The sequence below is a fragment of the Dysidea avara genome, chromosome 3 (assembly GCF_963678975.1).
Source record: "Dysidea avara chromosome 3, odDysAvar1.4, whole genome shotgun sequence".
NCBI lineage: Eukaryota > Metazoa > Porifera > Demospongiae > Dictyoceratida > Dysideidae > Dysidea > Dysidea avara.
In genome coordinates this window covers 31,270,345-31,293,003 of record NC_089274.1, presented here as the reverse complement: position 1 = coordinate 31,293,003, position 22,659 = coordinate 31,270,345, and the positions used below count along the sequence as shown (strand labels likewise).

The window sequence follows — 22,659 nt, the reverse complement described above, 5'->3', positions numbered from 1 at the left end:
GTAGCTGAACTCTCTACAAGGTAACTTCTTCTAGCTGATCTTTCTACAGGGTGATTTGTTTGTAGCTGAATTCTCTACAGGGTGATTTATTTGCAGCTGAACTCTCTACAAGGTGACTTCTTCTAGCTGAACTCCCTACAGAGTGATTGATTTTTTTGCAGCTGAACTCTCTACAGGGTGATCTATTCGTAGCTGAACTCCCTACAAGGTAACTTCTTCTAGCTGATCTTTCTACAGGGCGATTTGTTCGTAGCTGAGTTCTCTACAGGGTGTTTGTTTGCAGCTGAACTCTCTACATGGTAGTTTCTTTGTAGCTGAAGTCTCTACAATGTGACTTCTTCTAGCTGAACTCTCTACAGGGTGACTTGTTTCTAGCTGATCTCTCTACAAGGTGACTTGTTTCTAGCTGAACTCTCTACAGGGGATTTGTTTGCAGCTGAACTTTCTACATGGTGGTTTCTTTATAGCTGAACTCTCTACAAGGTGACTTCTTCTAGCTGATCTCTCTGCAGGGTGATTTGTTTGTAGCTGAACTCTCTACAGATGATTTTTTTGCAGCTGAACTCTCTACATGGTGGTTTCTTTGTAACTGAACTCTCTACAGGGTGATTTGTTTGCAGCTGAACACTCTAAATGGTGGTTTATTTGTAGCTGAACTCTCTACAAGGTAACTTCTTCTAGCTAATCTTTCTACAGGGTGATTTGTTTGTAGCTGAATTCTCTACTGGGTGATTTATTTGCAGCTGAACTCTCTACAAGGTGACTTCTTCTAGCTGAACTCCCTACAGAGTGATTGATCTTTTTTTGCAGCTTAACTCTCTACATGGTGGTTTCTTTGTAACTGAACTCTCTACAGGGTGATTTGTTTGTAGCTGAACTCTTTACAGGGTGATCTGTTCGTAGCTGAACTCCCTACATAGTAACTTCTTCTAGCTGATCTTTCTACAGGGCGATTTGTTCGTAGCTGAGTTCTCTACAGGGTAATTTGTTTGCAGCTGAACTCTCTACATGGTAGTTTCTTTGTAGCTGAACTCTCTACAATGTGACTTCTTCTAGCTGAACTCTCTACAGGATGACTTGTTTCTAGCTGATCTCTCTACAGGGTGACTTGTTTCTAGCTGAACTCTCTACAGGGGATTTGTTTGCAGCTGAACTTTCTACATGGTGGTTTCTTTATAGCTGAAGTCTCTACAAGGTGACTTCTTCTAGCTGATCTCTCTGTAGGGTGATTTGTTTGTAGCTGAACTCTCTACAGATGATTTGTTTGTAGCTGAACTTTCTACAAGGTGATACTTCTAGCTGATCTCTCTACAGGATTACTTGTTCCTAACTGAACTCTCAACAGGGTGATCTGTTCATAGCTGAACTTTCTACTGGGTGATTTGTTTGCAGCTTAACTCTCTACACGGTGATTTCTTTGTAGCTGAACTCTCTACAAGGTAGCTTCTTCTAGCTGATCTTTTTACAGGGCATGTTTGTTTGTAGCTGAGTTGTGATTGGTTTGTAGCTGAACTCTCTACATGATGGTTTCTTTGTAGCTGAACTCTCTACAAGGTGACTTCTTCTAGCTGATACAGGGTGACTTGTTTCTAGATGAACTCTCTACAGGGTGACTTGCATGTAGCTGAATTGTCTATCAGATTAACTGTTTGTAGCTGAATTCCGTACAGAATATCCTGCAATGTAATATAATTCTGTAATGGAGTAAGTTATAAATGTAGCTGAATGCTCTATTAGGGTGACTGTTCTATTAGAGTATCTCGATCTCGCATTTGCTACACGTAGTTGCCTTTCGAATCATAACTCAGTGGTTTGTAATCCGATTCTTCTGTACTACTGCAAGAACTTTCTATGATGATTACTCCAGCTACACACTGATTTTCAGCTCATTGCTCTAAGCGGTTTGCCTGGTAGATGTGAAAACTAATAGTTTTTTTATTCATAAAAATCGATCGGGTAATTTTGACACAGGTTGGATTTTGTGTCATATCTCCATGGTCTTTATCTCAATTCCTTTCAAACCACAAAAAGGCACTCCTAGATGGTTACTCCATCTACATATAAATTTTCAACTCATTCCTCTAAGGGGTTTACCCTGTAGGCGTGACAGACCTTCGACCTTATTTTACGCACATAATAGGTCATAACTCCGTGTATGTTCATCGGATTCCTACCAATGTTGGTACTGAGATCCGCCTTAATGAGCCCTTCAAGTGTGCCAAATTTCAGCCCTATCCGAGTATGCATTCGTGTATTATGTAAATATTTTAATAACGACAATGAAGGAATTTGGTGCCGCTTGGTCTTGGCACAAAATTCATCTGAATTGTCATTATTAAAATTTTTACCATTAACCTACCATCACAGCCATTTCTTGGCCGCCACCTTGGATTTCACATCTTTTTTCACCATAGCCTGTCTGAGGGCCGCACTTTTTTTACAACTTGGCTGTTTTGGATTAGATTTCACTTCTTTTTGTATTTGTATAATCCAAAGCTGGCCTATGGCCAACTTTAGGGCTTTTTTTAACCTATCATTTTTTCTTTACCACAGGAAGAAGAAAAGATGAAGCAGGGTGATTTCTTTGTAGCTGACCTCTCTACAAGGTTATCCTTCTAGCTGATCTCTCTACCAGATGACTTGTTTCTAGCTGATCTCTCTACAGGGTGACTTGTTTGTAGCTAAACTCTCTACAGGGTGGTTTGTTTGTAGCTGAATTTTCTACAGGGCGATTCGTTTGCAGCTGAACTCTCTACATGGTAGTTTCTTTGTAGCTGAACTATAATTATATAACCAAGTAATAAGAATAATACAAACGTTACGTCATAAATAATTAATTCACAGACAAAACTACAAGGTATAGAACAGAACACTAACTGGTATTAGATGAAGCGATATCCGAACATTAAATAAAACGACAGGTTTGTTTCTGCGACTCTTTATTACCAAGTTAGGTTTTCTATATAGCGCTATCCATAGTAACATCTCTTCAGTACCTGGCAACTAGTTCAAACGCAGTACGCGTTAGTTACAACACATTCCACTCGTATAACCGGTTTGAGTGTACGGCAACCAGTTTATATGCACTACGTGCAACAGGAAACATTGAACTTGTATAACCAGTTTGAGAACTGTTCGGAACCAGTTTTAGCTTATAGCAACCAGTTCATAGCTATACGCTGCGCGTTTAACTTGGCGTTAGATACTACTTTGAACTTTTTCAAGACAAACTTAGCAGATTAGGATGAACCGCCGTTGGCTAGAGTACCATACTGGTACCGTCATACTACATAGAAAGCTGGTGTTTGGGATAGACTAGCTGCTCGACCAGAAGGATGGCTACTGCTGAGCGACATTGAAAGAGTGAAACAACTGAGCCCAAGATTTACAACTAAACTGGCTAGAAGTGTTGTAAGTTTCTGTAATTTAAGTACAGGTAGGACTGAAAGGTAGCACCGGGCTGACAGAGGCATAGCGGGAATCGAGGCCCAGATTCGAGCATAACTAAAAAGATCGAGATACTCTAATAGAACAGTCACGCTAATGTAGCAGTCAGGCAAATCAGAGTATTCAGTAGTAACTATTCTATTAAACTGCTGAAATCCGTCTCACATTCAATTTCAGAGGGTCTAAAGTTTAAAATTTTCTTGGGTATTATGTATTTAGTAGAAATAAAATGTTGTGATATCCTAATGAGCCTTATCCGAAATTACGTCACAGATGTAAAATAGCCGCTGTAGTGTGGGGACGTTTGTAAAATTTGTATGGGCGACTGTATTTTTGAACAGCGATATCTCAGCTAAGACGGAAGATATCGAGCTCTAACCAGCAGGTATGTTATAATATGGATGCACAGCAGGTATACACCACTTTGTACCCTGTACAATGATGTGGGGAGGCCAGACATATGGTATTTGTTATTTAATTAAGTATGCGTTGATGGTTTATAGTGGTGGGCTCAATTCAACCCCGAGGTAAACTGAGATTTTAAGGTTTCTATAGAGTGCTAACCACTTTTCTCATCTGTAGTAAAAGATGCTTTAAACCTGATTACCATGAGTAACTTTAACTTGAGGTATAAGTCCAACTTAGATATTTTAATTTACAAGGAGGAGTTCGTCATGTTATAGTTAGTTATCATAATATATGTTTGTATCATGACATAAACTTTGGTGATATATGATATAGAGTTTTTCTATGTGTGACTGGATTTTGGAAAATCACCTTGTGGGTGCATTGTTGATTCAGAGAAAAAATGTATTTTAATAATTTAATGCATTGTTACTCACCAGCCTTGGCAACTACACGTATGGATTTTTCAACAAAGATGGAGCAATTCATAGCATTTAAGAATACCTGGTGGCCAAGATAACTCTTGTAGAGTTTCCCACCATTTTAGATAGATTTTTCACCAGTGTTGCTATATCATGAGTCCTAAAAAAGGGGCTGAGTGTCAGGGTGGCAGGATGGGTAAGAGATAGACTACAAAATGGATGAGGATGGTAATTGAAGGAACCAGACCACAAAACAGCTCATCAGAGGTAGGAATAGACTGAAATCTCACAAAACAAACATACATCACACATTCAGCTTACTGATCGTCTGTCCAGAGTGTATACATAAACCCCCAAAAGCACTTCCCTGCTGTTCACAAACCTGTACAGACATCTGGCATGGTTATACAGGCCGCCAGAAAAAAGTCTACCACAAGCAGACCTGACAAATTGAAGAGGAGTTTGATATGGAAATTGTTAGCCTGATAGTGCAGCAACTTCATGCTGGTGTTTTCTCATTTTTGGCTCTTGCACCCATATGGTTGATTTTGCTGTATCTAGTCACATATTGTGGCAGCACTAATGTCAAGTACATCAAGATACGCTAATAGAGTAATTGAAAGTTACCTCAATAATGTAGGCTCTATTTAGCTTTTGTTTATCACCACACATCATAAGGTGAAGGGTTTTGACTGTCATTTGCGGTATTGTTGAGCCACATCAATTAGTTCTTAGATTGATCTCTTTTGAATGTCCGCCTGCTAAGTGCATGTGTTCCTTCATGTTAATCGTCATTGTGTTCGATTTTTCACACAGTTCTCATGACCGGTAAAAATACTGTAATGGCAACTGTACTATAATTTAAGCAAAATAAGTGTTATTTCTTTCCCAGCTACTCTCTGATAGTGTGAAGCAATAAATGGTACTGACCACATATTGGTGATTGCTCTATTAGGAATAAGTAGATTGCGTGAACTTTGTGATTGTCATGTTCACACTGCTGTGGAAAGGGTATCTCTGATGTCCACTCAATTACAATGTTTAAACTTTCTCATCAGTAACTGGTTTTCCAACCTACTGCCACATAATCTAAAATCATCATTTATTTTGGCCACTGCATACGTTCCATGAATTGCAGTAGTTTCCATTTAAAATTGTATTATGCTTTATCTGATCCATTCTGCCACTTTTGAAACAATGTACACCCTGTACGTACATAAGTTAGTCCACTGAGATTTTTCAGTATGGTCTGGGTTTCTGCATTTGTTGTACATAACCACAAACATGCTGTCAAATTAACCTTGTATGGCTACCCTTAGTTAGTTTAGTGTCACCGACCTTGAAGTCAAAGCACATAATGTGTACGTACTGTATTGACAATACTATAATATTTTATATGTTATTAAACATCAAATTTCCACATATATACAGTGCATGTATCAAAAGCGAAAGGTTACAATGCTATTGACAGTGGTGGGAGGGGGTACAGGGCACATGCCACTTTCCTTTCACACACGCGCACACACACACACACACACACACACACACACACACACACACACACACACACACACACACACACACACACACACACACACACACACACACACACACACACACCATTGACTATTAAAGTGAAGCCATCCACAGGACGATGCCTCACACTATTGGTAGTGAACCAAACCATGGCTACCTCTTCCTCCCTTGTGGACATGTCATTTAATACTTGTCTGGCAATACTCTGTCTACTTTGAAATTCATGGTGACAAGTTCCTGTGCAGAAAGAGTAGTGTTCTGCACCTTCTGGCACACATCTCTCTACATGTTCCTGTCTTTGGCAAGGCAGTACTGAATCTCTTGAATCAGGTCCTATGGCTCCTGCCTCGCCTTGTCTCTCCAATGGACCTTAGCTCCATGCAAAGGCTGAGGCTGTGGAAACCACTCAACCGACAGTCTCCATCCCTCCCCACAGATAGACACACACTAATTCTGTACACAAGATTTTGTAGTCTTGTCAAATACTCTAATAAAACAGTCACCATATGCAACATCCTCCATTGAGTATGAAAACTTGCATCAGTAGCACCATCCCAAGGGCACATTTATCATACAGTACAATAGTACTGCATAGTAAAGATGATGACAGGGTGGGCGTGGCTGGTGATAAAACATCACCCAAAAACTTGCCGTGATTTTTCTTCATAACGACATGACAGTATTGGTTAGATAGAGTCAAGCACACTTCTCTTGTTTGTTTCATCATATCCGGACTGGTAGCATTCTTTTCTTCGTGACTTTCTTTGTGTTTCTTCACATGATATGTCAAGCAAACCACATAATATAGCTATACATGTAATACCATGTAAACATAGTTAGTGAGTGAACCTTGTGTTAAGCTAGATAACTTGATAAACTTCTAGTGAGTACATGCAGTTTAGCAATATGTGGTGCATTATACTTTTAACTAATCGGCAAAAATTTGCTGACTAATTGCATATACACATATACATGTACATTGTTACTACTCTACAGGGGCATGTCCAGTACTTATGAAGGACATTCTTGAAGTTTTTTCTTTCGAGACACACAATAGTGTGTTGCGCGGCCAAAGCAGCCGGTGCGCCACACCGTGAGTATATTGACAGGAAGAAAGAAACATCATTTTCACACCTTTGCATCTCTGTGATCCCTTAACCGATTGGAACCAAATTTGCTACAGAATTGCCCACAAGCTAGGGGAGTCTACATTCCAAATTTGAAGGAAATCGCTCCAGCCATTTCAGAGATACGAGCTTCCAAAGTTTCGATTTTTTTATTTGTTTTTTATATTCTTCGATTTTTGCACACTTGCAAAAATTGCTATAAAATGCAAACATATACTTCGATCGCCTATAAATTTGGCACACAGAAAGGGAGTCCAAAAGGCAAATCCTAGTATCAAATTTGGTGCAAATCCGATGAATGGTTCAGAATTTATGACCGATTATTCACGTAAAATTAGATCGATTTGTTGTCAAGTCTACAGGGTAAACTACTTCATGGAATGAGTTGAAAATTGCTATGTAGATGGAGTAACCATCGTAGGAGTGCCTTTTGGTCGTTTGAAAGGAATCAAGATAAAGACCATGGAGATATGACACAAAATCCTACCTGTGTCACAATTACGCGATCGATTTTTATGAATAAAGAAGTATTAGTTTTCACGCCTACTAGGCAAACCGCTTAGAGCAATGAGCTGAAAATCGGTGTATAGCTGGAATAATCTTCATAGAAAGTTATTGCAGTAGTACAGAAGAATCGGATTACAAACCACTGAGTTATGATTCAAAAGCCAACTCTGTGTAGCAAATGCGAGATCGAGATACTCTAATAGAACAGTCATCCTAATAGAGCATTTAGCTAATTTATTTACTCCATTATAGAATTCTATTACGTTGCAAGTTATTCTGTAGGGGATTCAGCTGCAAACAGTTAATCTTATACACAGTTCAGTAAGAAGCAAGTCACCCTATAGAGTGTTCAGCTATAAAGAAATCACCTTGTAGAGAGTTCAACTAGACACAATTCACCCTGTAGAGAGTTCAGCTGCTAACAGATCACCCGGCTAGGATTTCAGATAGAAACAAGTCACCCTGTAGAGAGATAAACAAACCATCCTGTAGAGAGTTCAGCTATGAATAAATCACCCTAGAAGGAGTTCAGCTTGAAACAAGCTACCCTATAGAGAGATCAGCTAGAAAAGGTCGCCCTGTAGAACGATCAGTTAGAAGAAATCACCTTGCAGAGACTTTAGCTACAAATATACCATCCTGTTGAGAGTTCAGCTACAAACAATTCACCCATTAGTAAGTTCAGCTACAAACAAGTCACCAACTAGAGAGATCAGTTAGAAACAAGTCACCCTGTAGAGAGATCAGCTAGAAGAAATTATTTTGCAGAGAGTTCAGCTACAAAGAAACCATCCTGTAGAGAGTTCAGCTACAAACAAATCACCCTGAAGAGAGCTCAGCTAGACACAAGTCACCCAGTAGAGAGATCAGATAGAAGAAGTCATCTTGTAGAGAGATCAGCTACAAAGAATCCTGTAGAGAGTTCAGCTACAAACAAATCATCCTGCAGAGAGTTCAGCTACAAAAAAAAAATCACCCTGTAGAGTGTTCATCTAGAAACAAGTCACCCAGTAGAGAGATCAGCTAGAAGAAGTCACATTGTAGAGAGATCAGCTAGAAGAAATCCCCTTGCAGAGAGTTCAGCTACAAATGAACCATCCTGTAGAGAGTTCAGCTACATGTATCTAGAAACAAGTCACCCTGTAGAGAGATCAGACAGAAACAAGTCACCCTGTAGAGAGTTCAGCTACAAAGAAACCATCATGTAGAGAGTTCAACTGCAAACAAAGCACCCTGTAGAAAGTTCAGCTACGAAAAGATCACCCTGTAGAGAGTTCAGTTAGAAAAAGAAGACACTTTGTAGAGAGTTCAGCTACAAAGAAACCACCATGTAGAGAATTCTGCTGCAAACAAATCGCCCTGTAGAGAGATCAGAAAGAAGAAGTTATCTTGTAGAGAGTTCAGCTACAAAGAAACCATCATGTAGAGAGTTCAGCTGCAAACAAATCACCCAGTAGAAAGTTCAGCTACAATTAGATCACCCTGTAGAGAGCTCAGTTAGAAAACAAGTCACTTTGTAGAGAGATCAGCTAGAAAAAAAGTCATCCAGGGATCAGCTAGAAACAAGTCATCCTGTAGAGAGATCAGCTAGAAGGATCACCTTGTAGAGAGTTTAGCCACAAACAAATCATCCTGCAGATAGTTCAGCTACAAACAAGTTGCCCTGTAGAGAGATCAGCTGGAAGAAGTTACCTTCTAGAGAGTTCAACTACAAAGAAATCATCATGTAGAGAGTTCAGCTACAAACAAATCTCCCTGTAGAGAGTTCAGCTACAAAAAGATCAACCCGTAGAGATTCAGCTAGAAGAAGTCACCTTGTAAAGAGTTCAGCTGCAAAGAAACCACCATGTAGAGAATTCAGCTGCAAACAAATCACCCTGTAGAGAGTTCAGCTAGAAACAACTCATCTTGTAGAAAGATCAGCTAGAAGGATCAGAGTTCAGCTACAAACAGATCACCCTGCAGATAGTTCAGCTACAAAGAAGTCATCCTGTAGAGAGATCAGCTAGAAACCAGTGAACTGTAGAGAGTACAGCTACAAAAACAAATCACCCTTTAGAGAGATAAGCCAGACAAAGTAACCCTGTAGAGAGATCAGATAGAAATAAATCACCCTGTGGAGAGTTCAGGTACAAAGAAACTACCTGTAGAGAGTTCATCTGCAAGCAAATCACACTGTAGAGACTTCAGCTACATTTCAAGTCACCCAGTAGATAGATCAGCTGCAAACAAGTTATCCGTAGGGAATTTATATGTATTATATATATATATAATGTATACATTTACTGATAAAATCAGAATTAGTTAAAGTATTTAAAATCTTCATCTTTTTCTTCTTCCTGTGGTAAAGAAAAAAAGATAAGTTAATAAAGCCCGGCTTTGGGATATGCAAATGCAAAAAGAAGTGAAATCTAATCCAAAACAGCCAAGCTGTAAAAAAAACAGTGCAGCCCTCAAAAAGGCTATGGTGAAAAAAGATGTGAAATCCAAGGTGGCGGCCAAGAAATGGCTGTGATGGTAGGTTAATGGTAAAAATTTTAATAACGACAATTGAGGTGAATTTTGTGCCAAGATAAAGTGTCACCAAATTCACCTGAATTGTCATTATTAAAATTTTTACCATTAACCTACCATCAAAGCCATTTCTTGGCCCCAGCCTTGGATTCCACATCTTTTTTCACCATAGCCTTTTTGAGGGCCGCACCCTTTGTTTACAGCTTGGCTGTTTTGGATTAGATATAATTTGCACGAGAAAACATGATAGACACGCAGTTGAGAGATACATCCGTGTGTAAATAGTGGTTTGTTCGAGTTACGCTTACTTAGCAGTGCATAACAATGTAATTACAAAATTACAAATATTTAATAAATTATGAAATACATTAAATTACAAACCAAAATGTATTATTTAGCTATAACACAACATTAATTATATACATGGTTGATTAATTGATTATTTGGCTAGAAAGGGATGCAATGGCAACTGGTTTCTAGAAGTAGCACAACATCAACTTGTTAATACACTGGAGTGAGGTACGTAAGTCTACGATGCATGATGCGTGCATTGTACATGCATATTGTGGTATGCCAAAATGCACCTGCCAGGTTGAAGCATCATCTAACAGTGCAACATCAAGCCTATAGCTTTAGCTGTTATTGAGCTAATCTCATTTGAAGGCACCATTAGTCAGTCAGTTATTCAGAAGAAAATTCAACTAAATTAAATTCTGTAGTAACTTGCTTCAGATACAGTAGTTCTGAAAGTACCTTTCAGGCTTGAGATTGCCTATATATTTTGCCAAAATCCTGATAGGACACACACCTAAACACCACCTTAGGAAGCTCGCTCAACCACAAAAGAAGCTTTATAAGATAAATTGGAAGAAGTATAGGTCCACAGGTGCATACGCGCACGTGGATGTAATTTTGAGTAGAAACATTCCTAGTGAAGTACAGCGGCGTTCAAATATTCTAAGTACTTCCCTGAGCTTAAAGGCAAAGAATAGAAGAGATATGGGGATAAAAGAAGACTGTGGAATGTGCCAAAGACACTTTCATTTTACAATAACTCAGTGGATGAAGAATTGAGGAGTAGGTGGATTTAACCAATGTCAATGGACACCTTCAAATATGAAATTTTCATGTCAGACAGAAGCAGCAAAGATATGGTCCTAACATAGTTAAGAATGTGGAATGCAGGTGCCTTCGAAGAGACATTGAGAGATATTAACTGAACAGGCTGTAGGACCAGGTGTCCTGCAGACCTGCTGTAAAAACCTTACTATAATGAAGATATCGAAGGGGGCAAGCTGGCATAAATGACAAACTATAGTTGCTCCTGGCCTGGTGCAACTGCTGAAGTGAAACTCCAACCCTGTATACTAGAGGGAAGTGACATGACTGAATAAGATGGAGATTGATGTTTCGCACCAACTACCCATTGTCAGAGTTCATGTTGCGCAAGTCATTGCAATGGTCAGACAATTGTTCAGTCTATATACTGATACTGTATATCACATGATGCGTGAGAATTTTTCTGTAGTGGATAAAATAGTTCCCCCACTTTAGCCTGCTAATTGTGTATTGTGTAGCTAGTCATTGTGATTCTATTATACCACTCGGTTAAGTATATAGCATGCAAGTATGTATATTATTGTTTACGTGTATCCTGTGTTAGTGCCAAAAAACAGGTACATCTAATCTAACGTCTGATTCTCAGGATTTATTCTACAGGGGTATCTCAATGTAATAGTTTGATGACTGGGGTCACTGATCATGACACTATCACAATCCTGAAGCTATACAGTACATACTAGTACGTACAGCTATACAAGTAACATATGCAGTTTAAATGGCAAATGAATTGAACATAAGTTAAGAGTAATCATACAACAAATTCAAGTACATGGTATAAAAAACAGTTATACTTGCCCCTCAACTGACATCTTGATTAGTGGCAGTCTGGACAATACCATTTACCCCTTCAGTAATTGGTTCACTGCTACTTGTAAATGCATGGCATGACAAAAAATGCATGGCATGACAAATGAACCATTTAATTTTACGATCAGGGACAACTGGTTAATCTGTTGTTTTCTCTTGGTAATAGCAGTAAAGAGCTTTATTGTCTTAGATACCTGATCACTGTCTCCATGAAGCACTTGCAAATTACTTTTGAGTGGTAAGTACAGTAGCTATATCATTTTTAGATTCACGGCACCGACTACTAGTATAATTGGCCTCAGTGGTGTGAAGAATTTCAACAGAGGATCCATCTTAAAAGTTTCTTTGATGCACCAGACTGTTCACTACATAGCTAATGTATACTGAGAGTTTTGTCAGAGCAGCAAAGAGCACAGCAGCTATACAGCAAAGCCTCAGCTTTGCATCAACATGTATACACTAGCCACATAGCTGGTATGTATATACTTTAGTAGCTATACCTAGACTTTCAGTGGCATCAAGCCATCAATGATAAGCTTTGAAAATGCTTAATAGAAGACAAAAACAAACAATTCTTCTGTCTGACTCTCCCCCTGTTTGTGGCTAAACTGCTTGCTGATAATATCAGCCATTGACCAAAATTTTAAATCAATCTAAACCGCTCATTTTTCTCCAATGTACAAGCTGATGGCAAAAACTAGTTAATTATACACGTCTGGATACATTACAGCAGAGTGAATTGACCAATCAGTCCATTCAACACGAGGATTCACTGCCCTCAACAGTACCAGCAATGTCACTCTTACTCTCTAAGCAGCAGTACAAATCTTTGGCACATCCCACACTTTTCATTTTATCTTCATATCTCCTTTTCGTTTTTAAGCCCAGGGAAAGTACTTACAATACTGCAACGCCACTGTACTTAACTAGGAACGTTTCTACTCAAAATGGTATCCATGCGTGCATAAGCGAGTTAATTATATGTAAATGTGATGTTGCCATGCTTCCTGCATAACCTCTATAAAGTGAGTTACAATACTGTCTAAGAGATGGATAAGCATTCAGTAATTTCTGCTGTATGTTCTAGTAGTCACTGCGCTTACTATGCAATGGCCACACACTCTTAAGTAAATGAAACTGTTCCTTGTGCACTATTGTTGGTAACATGATGTCATAACATACTTTTTGATTGTTGATAATACACTATAAGCATAATAGATAATCCTTTGAAGCAATAGTGGCACCACTAACAAAGAGAAACAGGTGTGCTGCACCTTTTGCACTTTTAGGGACAGTTATCACATGCGTAACCATACATGTGTACTTTCTCAAATGTCTGAAAACCTAAGTTGGAGATACATGTACAGTGTATTTGCTTCAAGTATTGATATGGCAATGTTAAATGTGTAAAAATTTTATGTATGTTGTAACTTACTGTAGGCCAACTTTTACACTTTGAAGTATGTAATAAATGGCTTTACAGATATCATTACACAAACAACAACTCAATAATATCCCATGTTTTATAAGCGAGTAAAAATGATATGCAGTTATAAAAAATTAAATTGTATGGTTTGTAAATTATAGCAGTAGATTGGAGCCTATACAAACTAGGCAGTGAACTGGTTCAAATTAATAACACAATCAAACATTATTATGTCCAGCTACCCTCTCACCATCAACATTATGAGAAAATAGCATACTGATTCATTATACCTTGGAAAATTTTGATGTGACAAATTTTCACTTTTCCTTTCGAATCCATCTGTACAAAGGAAACAAACACATGAATTTATTTAAACTGTATTAAATTAGCCAAGAGCTCAGTAATAAGTAACAGCAATATTCACATATCAAACAGTACAGTAGTACTGTTCAGTAGAGTTCCCCCCTAAAGCGATGGGTGCCACTGAAAATTCCACATCTAAAACCATCATAGAAATATCATACATGGCAAAAATCACTATTACGGAATATTCTTACTCCATTCAACATCAAATACAGTGTTAAAACAAGAAAATACAGCCCACAGGACCCAAGCCTCATGCAATTGGGAGCCACAATTTGTGGCTGATCATATCAATGGTCCTATTGCAAAAATTGTATAGGAGAACCATGGAATCCTGCACAACTACCAAAACAACCACCATCATTGGACGGCGGTTGACAAGTGAACAATATCAGCTTGAAACCAATGGCTGATTGTTTGGGGTTCTTTATTTAATGACCAACATTAATATTACATTAGTCTCTATATTTCAGGTTGAACTTGGGAATTGTGCAGTCTTTTAACCCCCTAACCCCATGCATATTTCGGAGAATTTTAAAATAAATCAAAAGAAAAGTATAACATGCATCAAAAATCATACCTGTACTATCAGATACTTCCATGCTTTCAACACTACAGTCTGTCCAGCTTCCAGGAGGACAAGATGTTGAAATTAAAGTTGAATCAAGTGACTCTTCCGACACTATTTACAATACACACTCATATAAAACACTAATTTATTAGTGGTAATCTATGCGTTACCGTATTTAGAATATATGTGAGAATACAAAAATAAGTATGCAAGCATAGTAAAACAGTAGCATTGTGTAGCAAACTCGCATATAGATATCTTATAACCATTAAGGTATGTATGCAAAATTACCACATAGAGTGCTGTTGTATACTGCAAATACACCATGTGCATGCAAGTAATAGCTGTAACACACACATAAGGCTTGTATTTAATTCGTAAACACTCTGCCCTAGAGTCTGCAACTTAGGGCATTGTGTTTACAAATCAGATACAAATCGAATAGTGTGTATTTGTTTTGTGGTATGGGAAATTAGATGTGTAGCTGAAGTGTTATTCATTGTTAGCAAATATATAATTATAGTCTTTGTTGTCAAATGAATAGCTCTAATTTATTGGCAAACAAGAATGTGGATATTATTGCAGATTCAGCCCAACCACTGTACTACTTCTCATTCATTGAGATGAGTAAGTGCAAGGCTATGAAATTAAAAAAAATTAAAACATGGGAATAGAGATCGCTGGAAAAAGTAAAGTTGGGACTTATTGTGCTAGCAATAACACTCTTAGTAATACTGCCAAGTTTGAACACTCTTCGACTCGTCGTTGTTCATTGTTATGAAGCAATAAACAACGATGAGTCGCATCTCCGTGTTTAAAGATTCTTGCCACGTTCTTAATTTCAATTGTGGGTTTACTCGTGTAGGTCATATGTGGCCTGATAGAAAATTTAATGGTGAATCAAATGAAAGTTGTTGCAAGGTGATAGGAACAAACACCATTGAGTTATCGACCATTTTATAAAAGTATGTAAAGTGTTTGCATGTTTCCTTACCGAAAAATTAATTTCATAGCTAATTTTGGTCTCACAATTTAGAACCCTAGGTACCATTTTAATCCTTGTTACATCACAAGTAGAATGAAGTAGCCATAGGATGGATGCTTCAAAAGATACAGCACTTTGTGCAAGGCACACATATTTGGGCATGTTTTCTGGCCTATGCATGTTTAAGGGTTAATGCTCGCCCAGCTATCGTCATCGTATGCCATGCAGAGTTGTTACAAGGTAAAAGTACGATTACTATAGAGTATATAACTATTTGTACAATCAGAAAATGTTTATTCTGTTATTCCGCAATTCCATTATTACATGTTTTACAAACTCCCACTAAGTACACAGTGGTACATAATAACATTGCTTCTCTGGTAATACTGTAGTTAAAATATAGGTAATGATATAGGGAGTTAGTAAAACGCGGAATACGGAATAACGGAATTGCAGAATAACGAAGTAAGCAAAACTTATCTTTTGCAGATTGTACAAATAGTTATATGCTCTATACCAATCATACTTTATTTACACCTAGCAACAGCTCTGCATGGCACGCCAGGGCAATGGATAAACACCAGCTGGGTGAGCATTAAATGGGACAAGCATAAAACCAATCACCCTAGAACGATCTACCTTCGCTAAACTTACTTATCTAATATTTATACTCCTTAGTTGATATAGCTACAAAATGCCAAGACCTAGTTCTATTCTTAGGTTAAACTAGCTGCCCTTCATGTGCATACAACCAAATTTATTAGAGTCACACTAGGGTACAGTAGGGAAGTCTAGTGGTTGTGTGTCTTTAAATAGATTTTAAAACTCTTCAGGTTTGAATCAAGAGTATAGATAATTAAGTTTAATGTTTTGTACTCAACTAACCTTGAACATATCTTGGGCAGAAACATTAGTTCCTCCGGCACTTACCTCCCACTGACTAATGTTAGTGGTGGTGGTTTGGTAAATGTACCCAGTCCCGGTTGCCACACTGGGTCAAATATTTTTGTTCAGTCCAAATAAAATTATTTTTGTTTGCTTATTGGCCTACAGGGGTCTTATATTATTTCTCTATTTCCAGTGAGCCGATACTTGGGTAGAGAAGGAATTTGGTGCTAAAGAGGTATTCTATGCTCCAAATGCCTTCCTTCAAGCCACAGAAAGGAGGACTGCAGAGCGTAGTCAGCCTTTCACCCAAGTATCTGGTTCTTCGTAGATATCTAGTGTACGTTTCTTGGCATGCAAGAGTAATTATAGTAATGCAACAGTTATATGAGGACTACTTGATCATTGAAATATGTCAGCACTTTATTACAACAAAGGTCACAGAGGATATTATACAGTCCTTGCACATGGGTGATGACCTGTTACAATTGTCATAGACAGCCTTGCTAGTTCTTTGGGAGGAGGTCTGATGTATCGTTGAAAGGCATTGCTCCTCCAGCGGCCCAGTATTTGAACGTGAGCATCTGGTAGTTGAGCTAGTGAAGCAGAGGTTGCTGCGCCAATGCGGAAGCTGTGAGTATTATAGCAGTTATTGTCTAACTTAAGCTTATGTAGCACAGATTTGAGTCTTGCACAGAACGTGCTCCTGGTCTAGCCTTTTCCCTTCTCGGTGACGAAGAGTGGTCCTGGCTGGGTACTTCTTTTTTACAAATAAGAAAGAACTGCCTTTACTGGGCACACCATACTATCAGTGGCACCCATTTACACTTTGGTACCTTGCTTGTATGGATCAGTTTTTGATTGCTTAAGAAAGAGTTGCAGTAAACGGGGCTTTGTTCTGTTGTCAACTGCAATATCACCAAGTGATAAGTGGCAGGATGAGTCATATGAATCCTCTGCAGGGATAATGAACTCACTGACCCTTAAGAAGCCGAAGAAAGCAAGGCAGCACATAGCCAAGAATGTAGTGCTGTCGTAAGAGGGGGTTTCTTTTGACAATGCAGTTTTGATGCTGCGTAGAATGGGAATGGTGATTGGCAGGCGTGGTTTGGTGAAGTACCTGCCAGCTTGATGCTTCTTAATTCCCCTTAGGATGAGCTGAAGCCGGGGAGTGACTTGGTAATTGAACTGCTTATGCAACCCCTTGCAAACATGCATGTGTCTGACAGCTGCTAAGTAGACCTTTATAGTCCTCAGTGATATGTTAGATGTTGCCAAGTGTGTAACAAATAGTGTCAGGGTGCACTCCGTTGTAGGAATTGGCTTTTTTCCCATCAACTTGCAAAAGTTGAAGTATCTTCTTTTACCTGCTGCATAGGTCTTCCTGCTTGACTTAGCCAGGCCGGTGTGTAGTAGTTTGTGAGCTTTTCCAAGGAGTTTATTGAGGTGGTCAGTTCTTAGCGAGGATGGTGGTTTGAAGCAATCTGTAAATAATACCCTTGATAGACAGGTGCAGTAGACAAGCTTGTTATATTATATATATATATGCGTACATATCATTGCACAGTGAACAGAATCAAAAGGCGTGCATATATACAATGTATTAATATAGCCTATACAATATAGTCATATGTGTTTATCAGTTCCCATTAATTGAGGGGTGCATGAAGTTTCTTAATGAAGCGTTTGAAGTGGTGCTGAAAGGAGGGGGATGTCCAGTCCAGCTTTTGTGGTGATATGAGTTTCAAGAGTGACATTGGGATAACCTCCGGGATGATGGACACATGTGCATTCAGCTTTAAGAATTCTGCCGATTTGTTTCTGGAGAGCTGATCTGCAGCCGTGTTCAGCACCCCTGGAATGTGGCAGGCTACAATTGTGAAACCGAAATAGGCTGAGAAGAACCAGAGACACTGTAAAAGATGCATGACCAACGGCTCCTTAGAAGAGCCCTTGTTGATTGAGTCTACCACCCCACTGTTATCACACTTGAATTGAACCTTGCTGCCTGACAGTAGTGGGCCCCACACGGCACAGCTTAAGACGATTGGTACCATTCCTTTGCCATGATATCCCTCCGTGCCCATTCCTTCGACCAAGCCAATTGTATCCATTGAGGTCCAAAGACCCCACCACAATCCCAGGACCCTGATGTATCTGTAGTAATGAAGTGGTCCGGGGAGGAGTTGTCAAGAAAGCTGGTCCCATTCCAACAGGATGCAAACAGGTGCCACCATCTGAGGTCCGACCGGAAGCCGGCTGTGAACCTTGTACTGTGAGACAGCTTTTTGAGGCGAGCTGCTGCTTTATACATTCTAGAGACAAAGGTCATCCCTGGTATTACCACCTTAGTGGCGTGCTGTAGAAGACCTACCAAGGACAAAATCTCTCTTTTAGTAGCTTTTTTGTGGGATAGCCAGGCTTTGACTTGGTTACGCAGTCGACTAAGCTTGTCCTCAGGTAGGCGAGCCTGCATCAGTTCAGTATCTAAGGTAATCCCTAGAAATGTCAAGCGCTGGGACAGCCCCTAGATCTTTTCTAGCGCAAGCGGAATTCCTAAGCTGGAGCTTTGAAGGTTGTTGGCACACAAAGGGGAGTCACATGGGCCCAAGGTGAAAAAATCATCCAAATAATGCATGACCGGTGTCACCTGCTGTTGTTCAAGAATCCACGACAGCAGGTTGGCCAAGACATTAAACAGCTTGGGGGCAGATCGTAGCCCAAAAGGTAAACAAGTGTCGATAAAGATCTGATTATTCCATTTCATTGACAATAGGTGACGATCGGCTGGGTGCACAGGAAGTAGGCGAAAGGCACTTTTAACATCAATCTTTGCCATCAGTATGCCATACCCTATCTGTTTAATCTGGTCGATTGCCGAGTCTATGGTGATGTACTTCAGTGAGCATAATCCTTTTGGGATCCCTCCATTGATGCTGCTGTCAACTGGGTGAGACAGGTCAACGATTAATCTCCATTTGTTTGGTTGGTGGTTTTTGGGGATGACTCCAAAACGGCTAAGATGTGCGTGTGGGACTAGTGACTGTTGAAATGGGCCAGCAACCCTCCCTAAAGCGATCTCCTCAGCCAGGTACTTCTCCACTGTTTCGGGGTGCTGGAGAGCACAGTATAAATTCCGCTTTGTAGACTTCAATGGGTGCAGTTGTTGCTTGAAGCCTATGCGGAAGCCCTGTGTGATTCCAGAGAGGAAGAAGTCGGCTAGTGGCTTATTTGGGTGGTCTGAAAGTGCCTCCTTCCATCTACTCACATCAAGTGGGGATGTAACTACAGTGGCTACGGGTGGTACTTTGACATCAGCTGGCTGGCTCTTCAGGTGGGTAGTCCAAGCAGAGATCCAATCCACGTAATTGCAGCATAAATTCTTGGTGTGCATACCAACAATGTGCTGCTCTGACATCACTGCAGAGGAGAAATAGATTTGGGTAACACTTGTGTCAAAGCAATTATGGGTGCATTCATACGCTTACTGAGTTAACATCTAAATATCCACGCAATATGCCCTGACTGCAACACATACTAGATGCCCTTGTGAAACATGCAGATATACCCATATCGCTACCAATGCCTTTTTTAAATTTACACTATGCAAATGGTGTACAAGATTAAGATGCTAAGAAAAAAAGAAAAGAAAACCAAAACCTATGGAGACAAGTCAAGACTAGTTGTTGTTCTGTCTATCCTGCTGCCTGTAAGTGTACTGGGAGGCTTTGTGATTCCTGTCTGTGACTCTAGGGTTATGGACACACCTGTAGCATAAATGAGCATAGCGGCAGGAAGGCCGGGAGCAACCGTTAGGGCTGTCATTCCAATCCAGGCATATAGGCTGTCTTGTTGGTAGAGGTTGGTTTTGGCGTGTTGACCTTTGATGAGGGTTTGAGTTTGGCTGGTAGTAAGGGGGAGGACCTTGTGGTCGATGACCCCGGATAGCCCTTTCTGGGAAGGTTGTGTTCCAGATGGTGATATCTATGGTAGACCACTGCTTGAGATTAGAAGCAGATGCCTTTAAACGGAAACGACGGTCATAAGTTAACCATTTCCCTTCACGACAATCCAGGGATGCTCCCATTATGATTCTTTGATATCCCAGGAGATCTGCCACACACTTGGGCTTGTGGTGAGAAACTATGGCAATGTACATCCCAAAACACTGCACCCAATCCATAATATCCGATAGCACTGGGGGTCGCTTCCATGGTCTGGTATGTTGGTCGTCTGTGTTAAGATCTGCTGTGTCCAAGTAGCTTGGCAGGAGCTCAGCCATCTCAACAAATGAACCATCCTCCACACGTTTCACTAGTCTTGCTGGTATTGGAGGTAGCCCATTGCTGATCAATATCAGTTTCTCGGTTTGGGGCAAATCTCCTGTGTCATCACTATCGATGCTGGCAATCTCGTCATCAAGTTCCGGGATATGTGACAGCCGGCTGCTATCGGGGAGGTCATCAGGTGCTGCAAGCAAGACACAGAACGAATGTGCACATTAGCTACATAGCAGTGATTCAACATGATGCAGCCTTACAAGTAAAATGGGGGTGAACATCAATAAGAACACCAGCATGGGGGAGGGGGCTGAAAGAAAGCGCTGATACGGAAAATTGACACCTCGGTATGGTTTCGTTGGATGAAGAAGAAGACAAGCAGCCTGACTGAAGATAAAAGAAAAGACAAGGCGCAGAGGACCTACACTCGTCGGAACCTCAAAAGGCACATCCCACTGGTGAGTTTGTTATTGTGAAGTAAAATGATGACTGTGTGCTACTTCGTTTGGCCTCTATCCTTGTTACTGTGGTTAGGCAGTGAGGCAGGCAGTAAGGCTAAAATTTGAGTTCTGGCGATTTTTAAAAATTTTATATCGGGCCACCTGCAAGTGTTTTGTTGCATTTGATGCTGTTTTATGTATTATATGGACTAGTACTATCCCGTAAAGGTGATTTTTGGCGTGTAAAATGTCTCTAGGATGATTTTTAAAGTCAAAATTTTAGGCAGTGCACGAAAATTTCACCTGGATCCCTGCTTAAACAATACGACTGTACCGTTTGATAAAAAGTAGGGAAACAAGGGAGGTTGCCTACACCTGCAGATTACCTGTCGTCATTGTTAATCTCTATACCCATAGCTTAATTAGGGATTAAAAGTCCACTAGTAAATCTGCAGGTGTAAGTGGTCTCCCTTGTTTCCATACTTTTTATTTCTATGATCCCTAATTGAGCTTAAAATTCCTAATTTTTCTTTTATATTATCGTACTTGTTCCTTTACCAATTTGTAACATTATTATGACTGGTGAACCCACGCATACCACATCAAAAGAAAGAATGACACCACAGTTAATGTTTTTACTTGAATGCGCACCCCAGGTATCAATTACTGACTTGAAAAGTGAAGTAGCCATTACGCTTCGCTATCAGTTATGTTATAAGGACGATTTTAGAGCCCCAACTACTTGAGATTGAACGATGGCCATTATGCTTTGCTTTCACCTATTTCAGTCCATTACACAGCCTTACAAATGAAGAACACTACAAGAAGCGTCTCTGCAAGGAATCCAGTCACTACAGAGAATACGAGCGAGATACCAACACAGCCACAGGGAAGCCATATAACGCTATCACAAATCAACACCTTACTGGCATTGTCAGCAAAAAGAATTGGAACACAAAGGAGGACAAAGGCAAGTCCATGATGCGTCTATTGTACATACTATAGTTGGCAAAAAGGCACATTTCAGGATGAAGCAACATCGAACAGTGAAGAAATCAAGCCCATAGCTACAGTGTATATCCATTCTAGAGTTATGCTTGGCTGAAGGCATCAGATAATTCTTTTAAAATTCAATAGAAACTTTTTGGAAGGGTTTCGGGTTGGTCTTAAGACATTTTTGGGCTTAGCTGTGCCCAACCAATACTGCCAGGTTGTCATGAAGGTAAATTGAGGATGGTTTTAGGATGATATTTTTGGCTGGAAAACCCTAGTTCTGCATGATCCATAGTATACAGTACTACCGTATTCAACTACAGTAAGTGAATTAGCACAATTTTCTATTCTTATAACCATTACATATGCATCCAACAATAAAAGGAAATCAGGTACATTGCCAGTAAGTACCCTACTGATAATCATTAGTACACTGTACCATCCCATCAGTTACATACGCATACAAAGTTTCAATTTGTAAAACAAGATGATTGGAATTTTATAAATGCTTGAACGACAGTGAAGCATACTTATAACAAAGTGGTTCACAGTAGTGAAAACTGTACAGTAAACCTGTACATACATAGCCATTGCTTCAGAAGGGTGCATTGTATATAAAATGATAGCTATAGTATACCCCTGATTATTTTAATATTTATGTACTACGTACTTTTAGTACATATAAGCTTTATACGTACATGATTCTAGAGATAATGATATTTGCCTGCTGTTTAGTTTTCTTTTACTCCTTGTCATTGTTAGTTCTTGAGGAGTAGCAGAACGACGACGACTCTAAAAAATCAAGTAACAGTTCAAAGATCATAATTAC

General features: G+C 39.6%; 1 protein-coding gene across 2 annotated transcripts in view; it reads right to left on the bottom strand.

The window, feature by feature from the left end:
• LOC136250691 (kinesin-like protein KIF21A) overlaps nt 1–22,659 on the bottom strand; it is a 465,334-nt gene that overhangs the window by 73,952 nt on the left and 368,723 nt on the right. For both annotated transcript variants that reach the window (XM_066042921.1, XM_066042922.1), the window contains exons 31-33: nt 22,529–22,622; nt 14,257–14,358; nt 13,604–13,652 (exon numbers count right to left, since the gene is read on the bottom strand). In XM_066042921.1, coding sequence (XP_065898993.1) covers nt 13,604–13,652; nt 14,257–14,358; nt 22,529–22,622 — 245 coding nt within the window. The remainder of the gene's footprint in view (nt 1–13,603; nt 13,653–14,256; nt 14,359–22,528; nt 22,623–22,659) is intronic.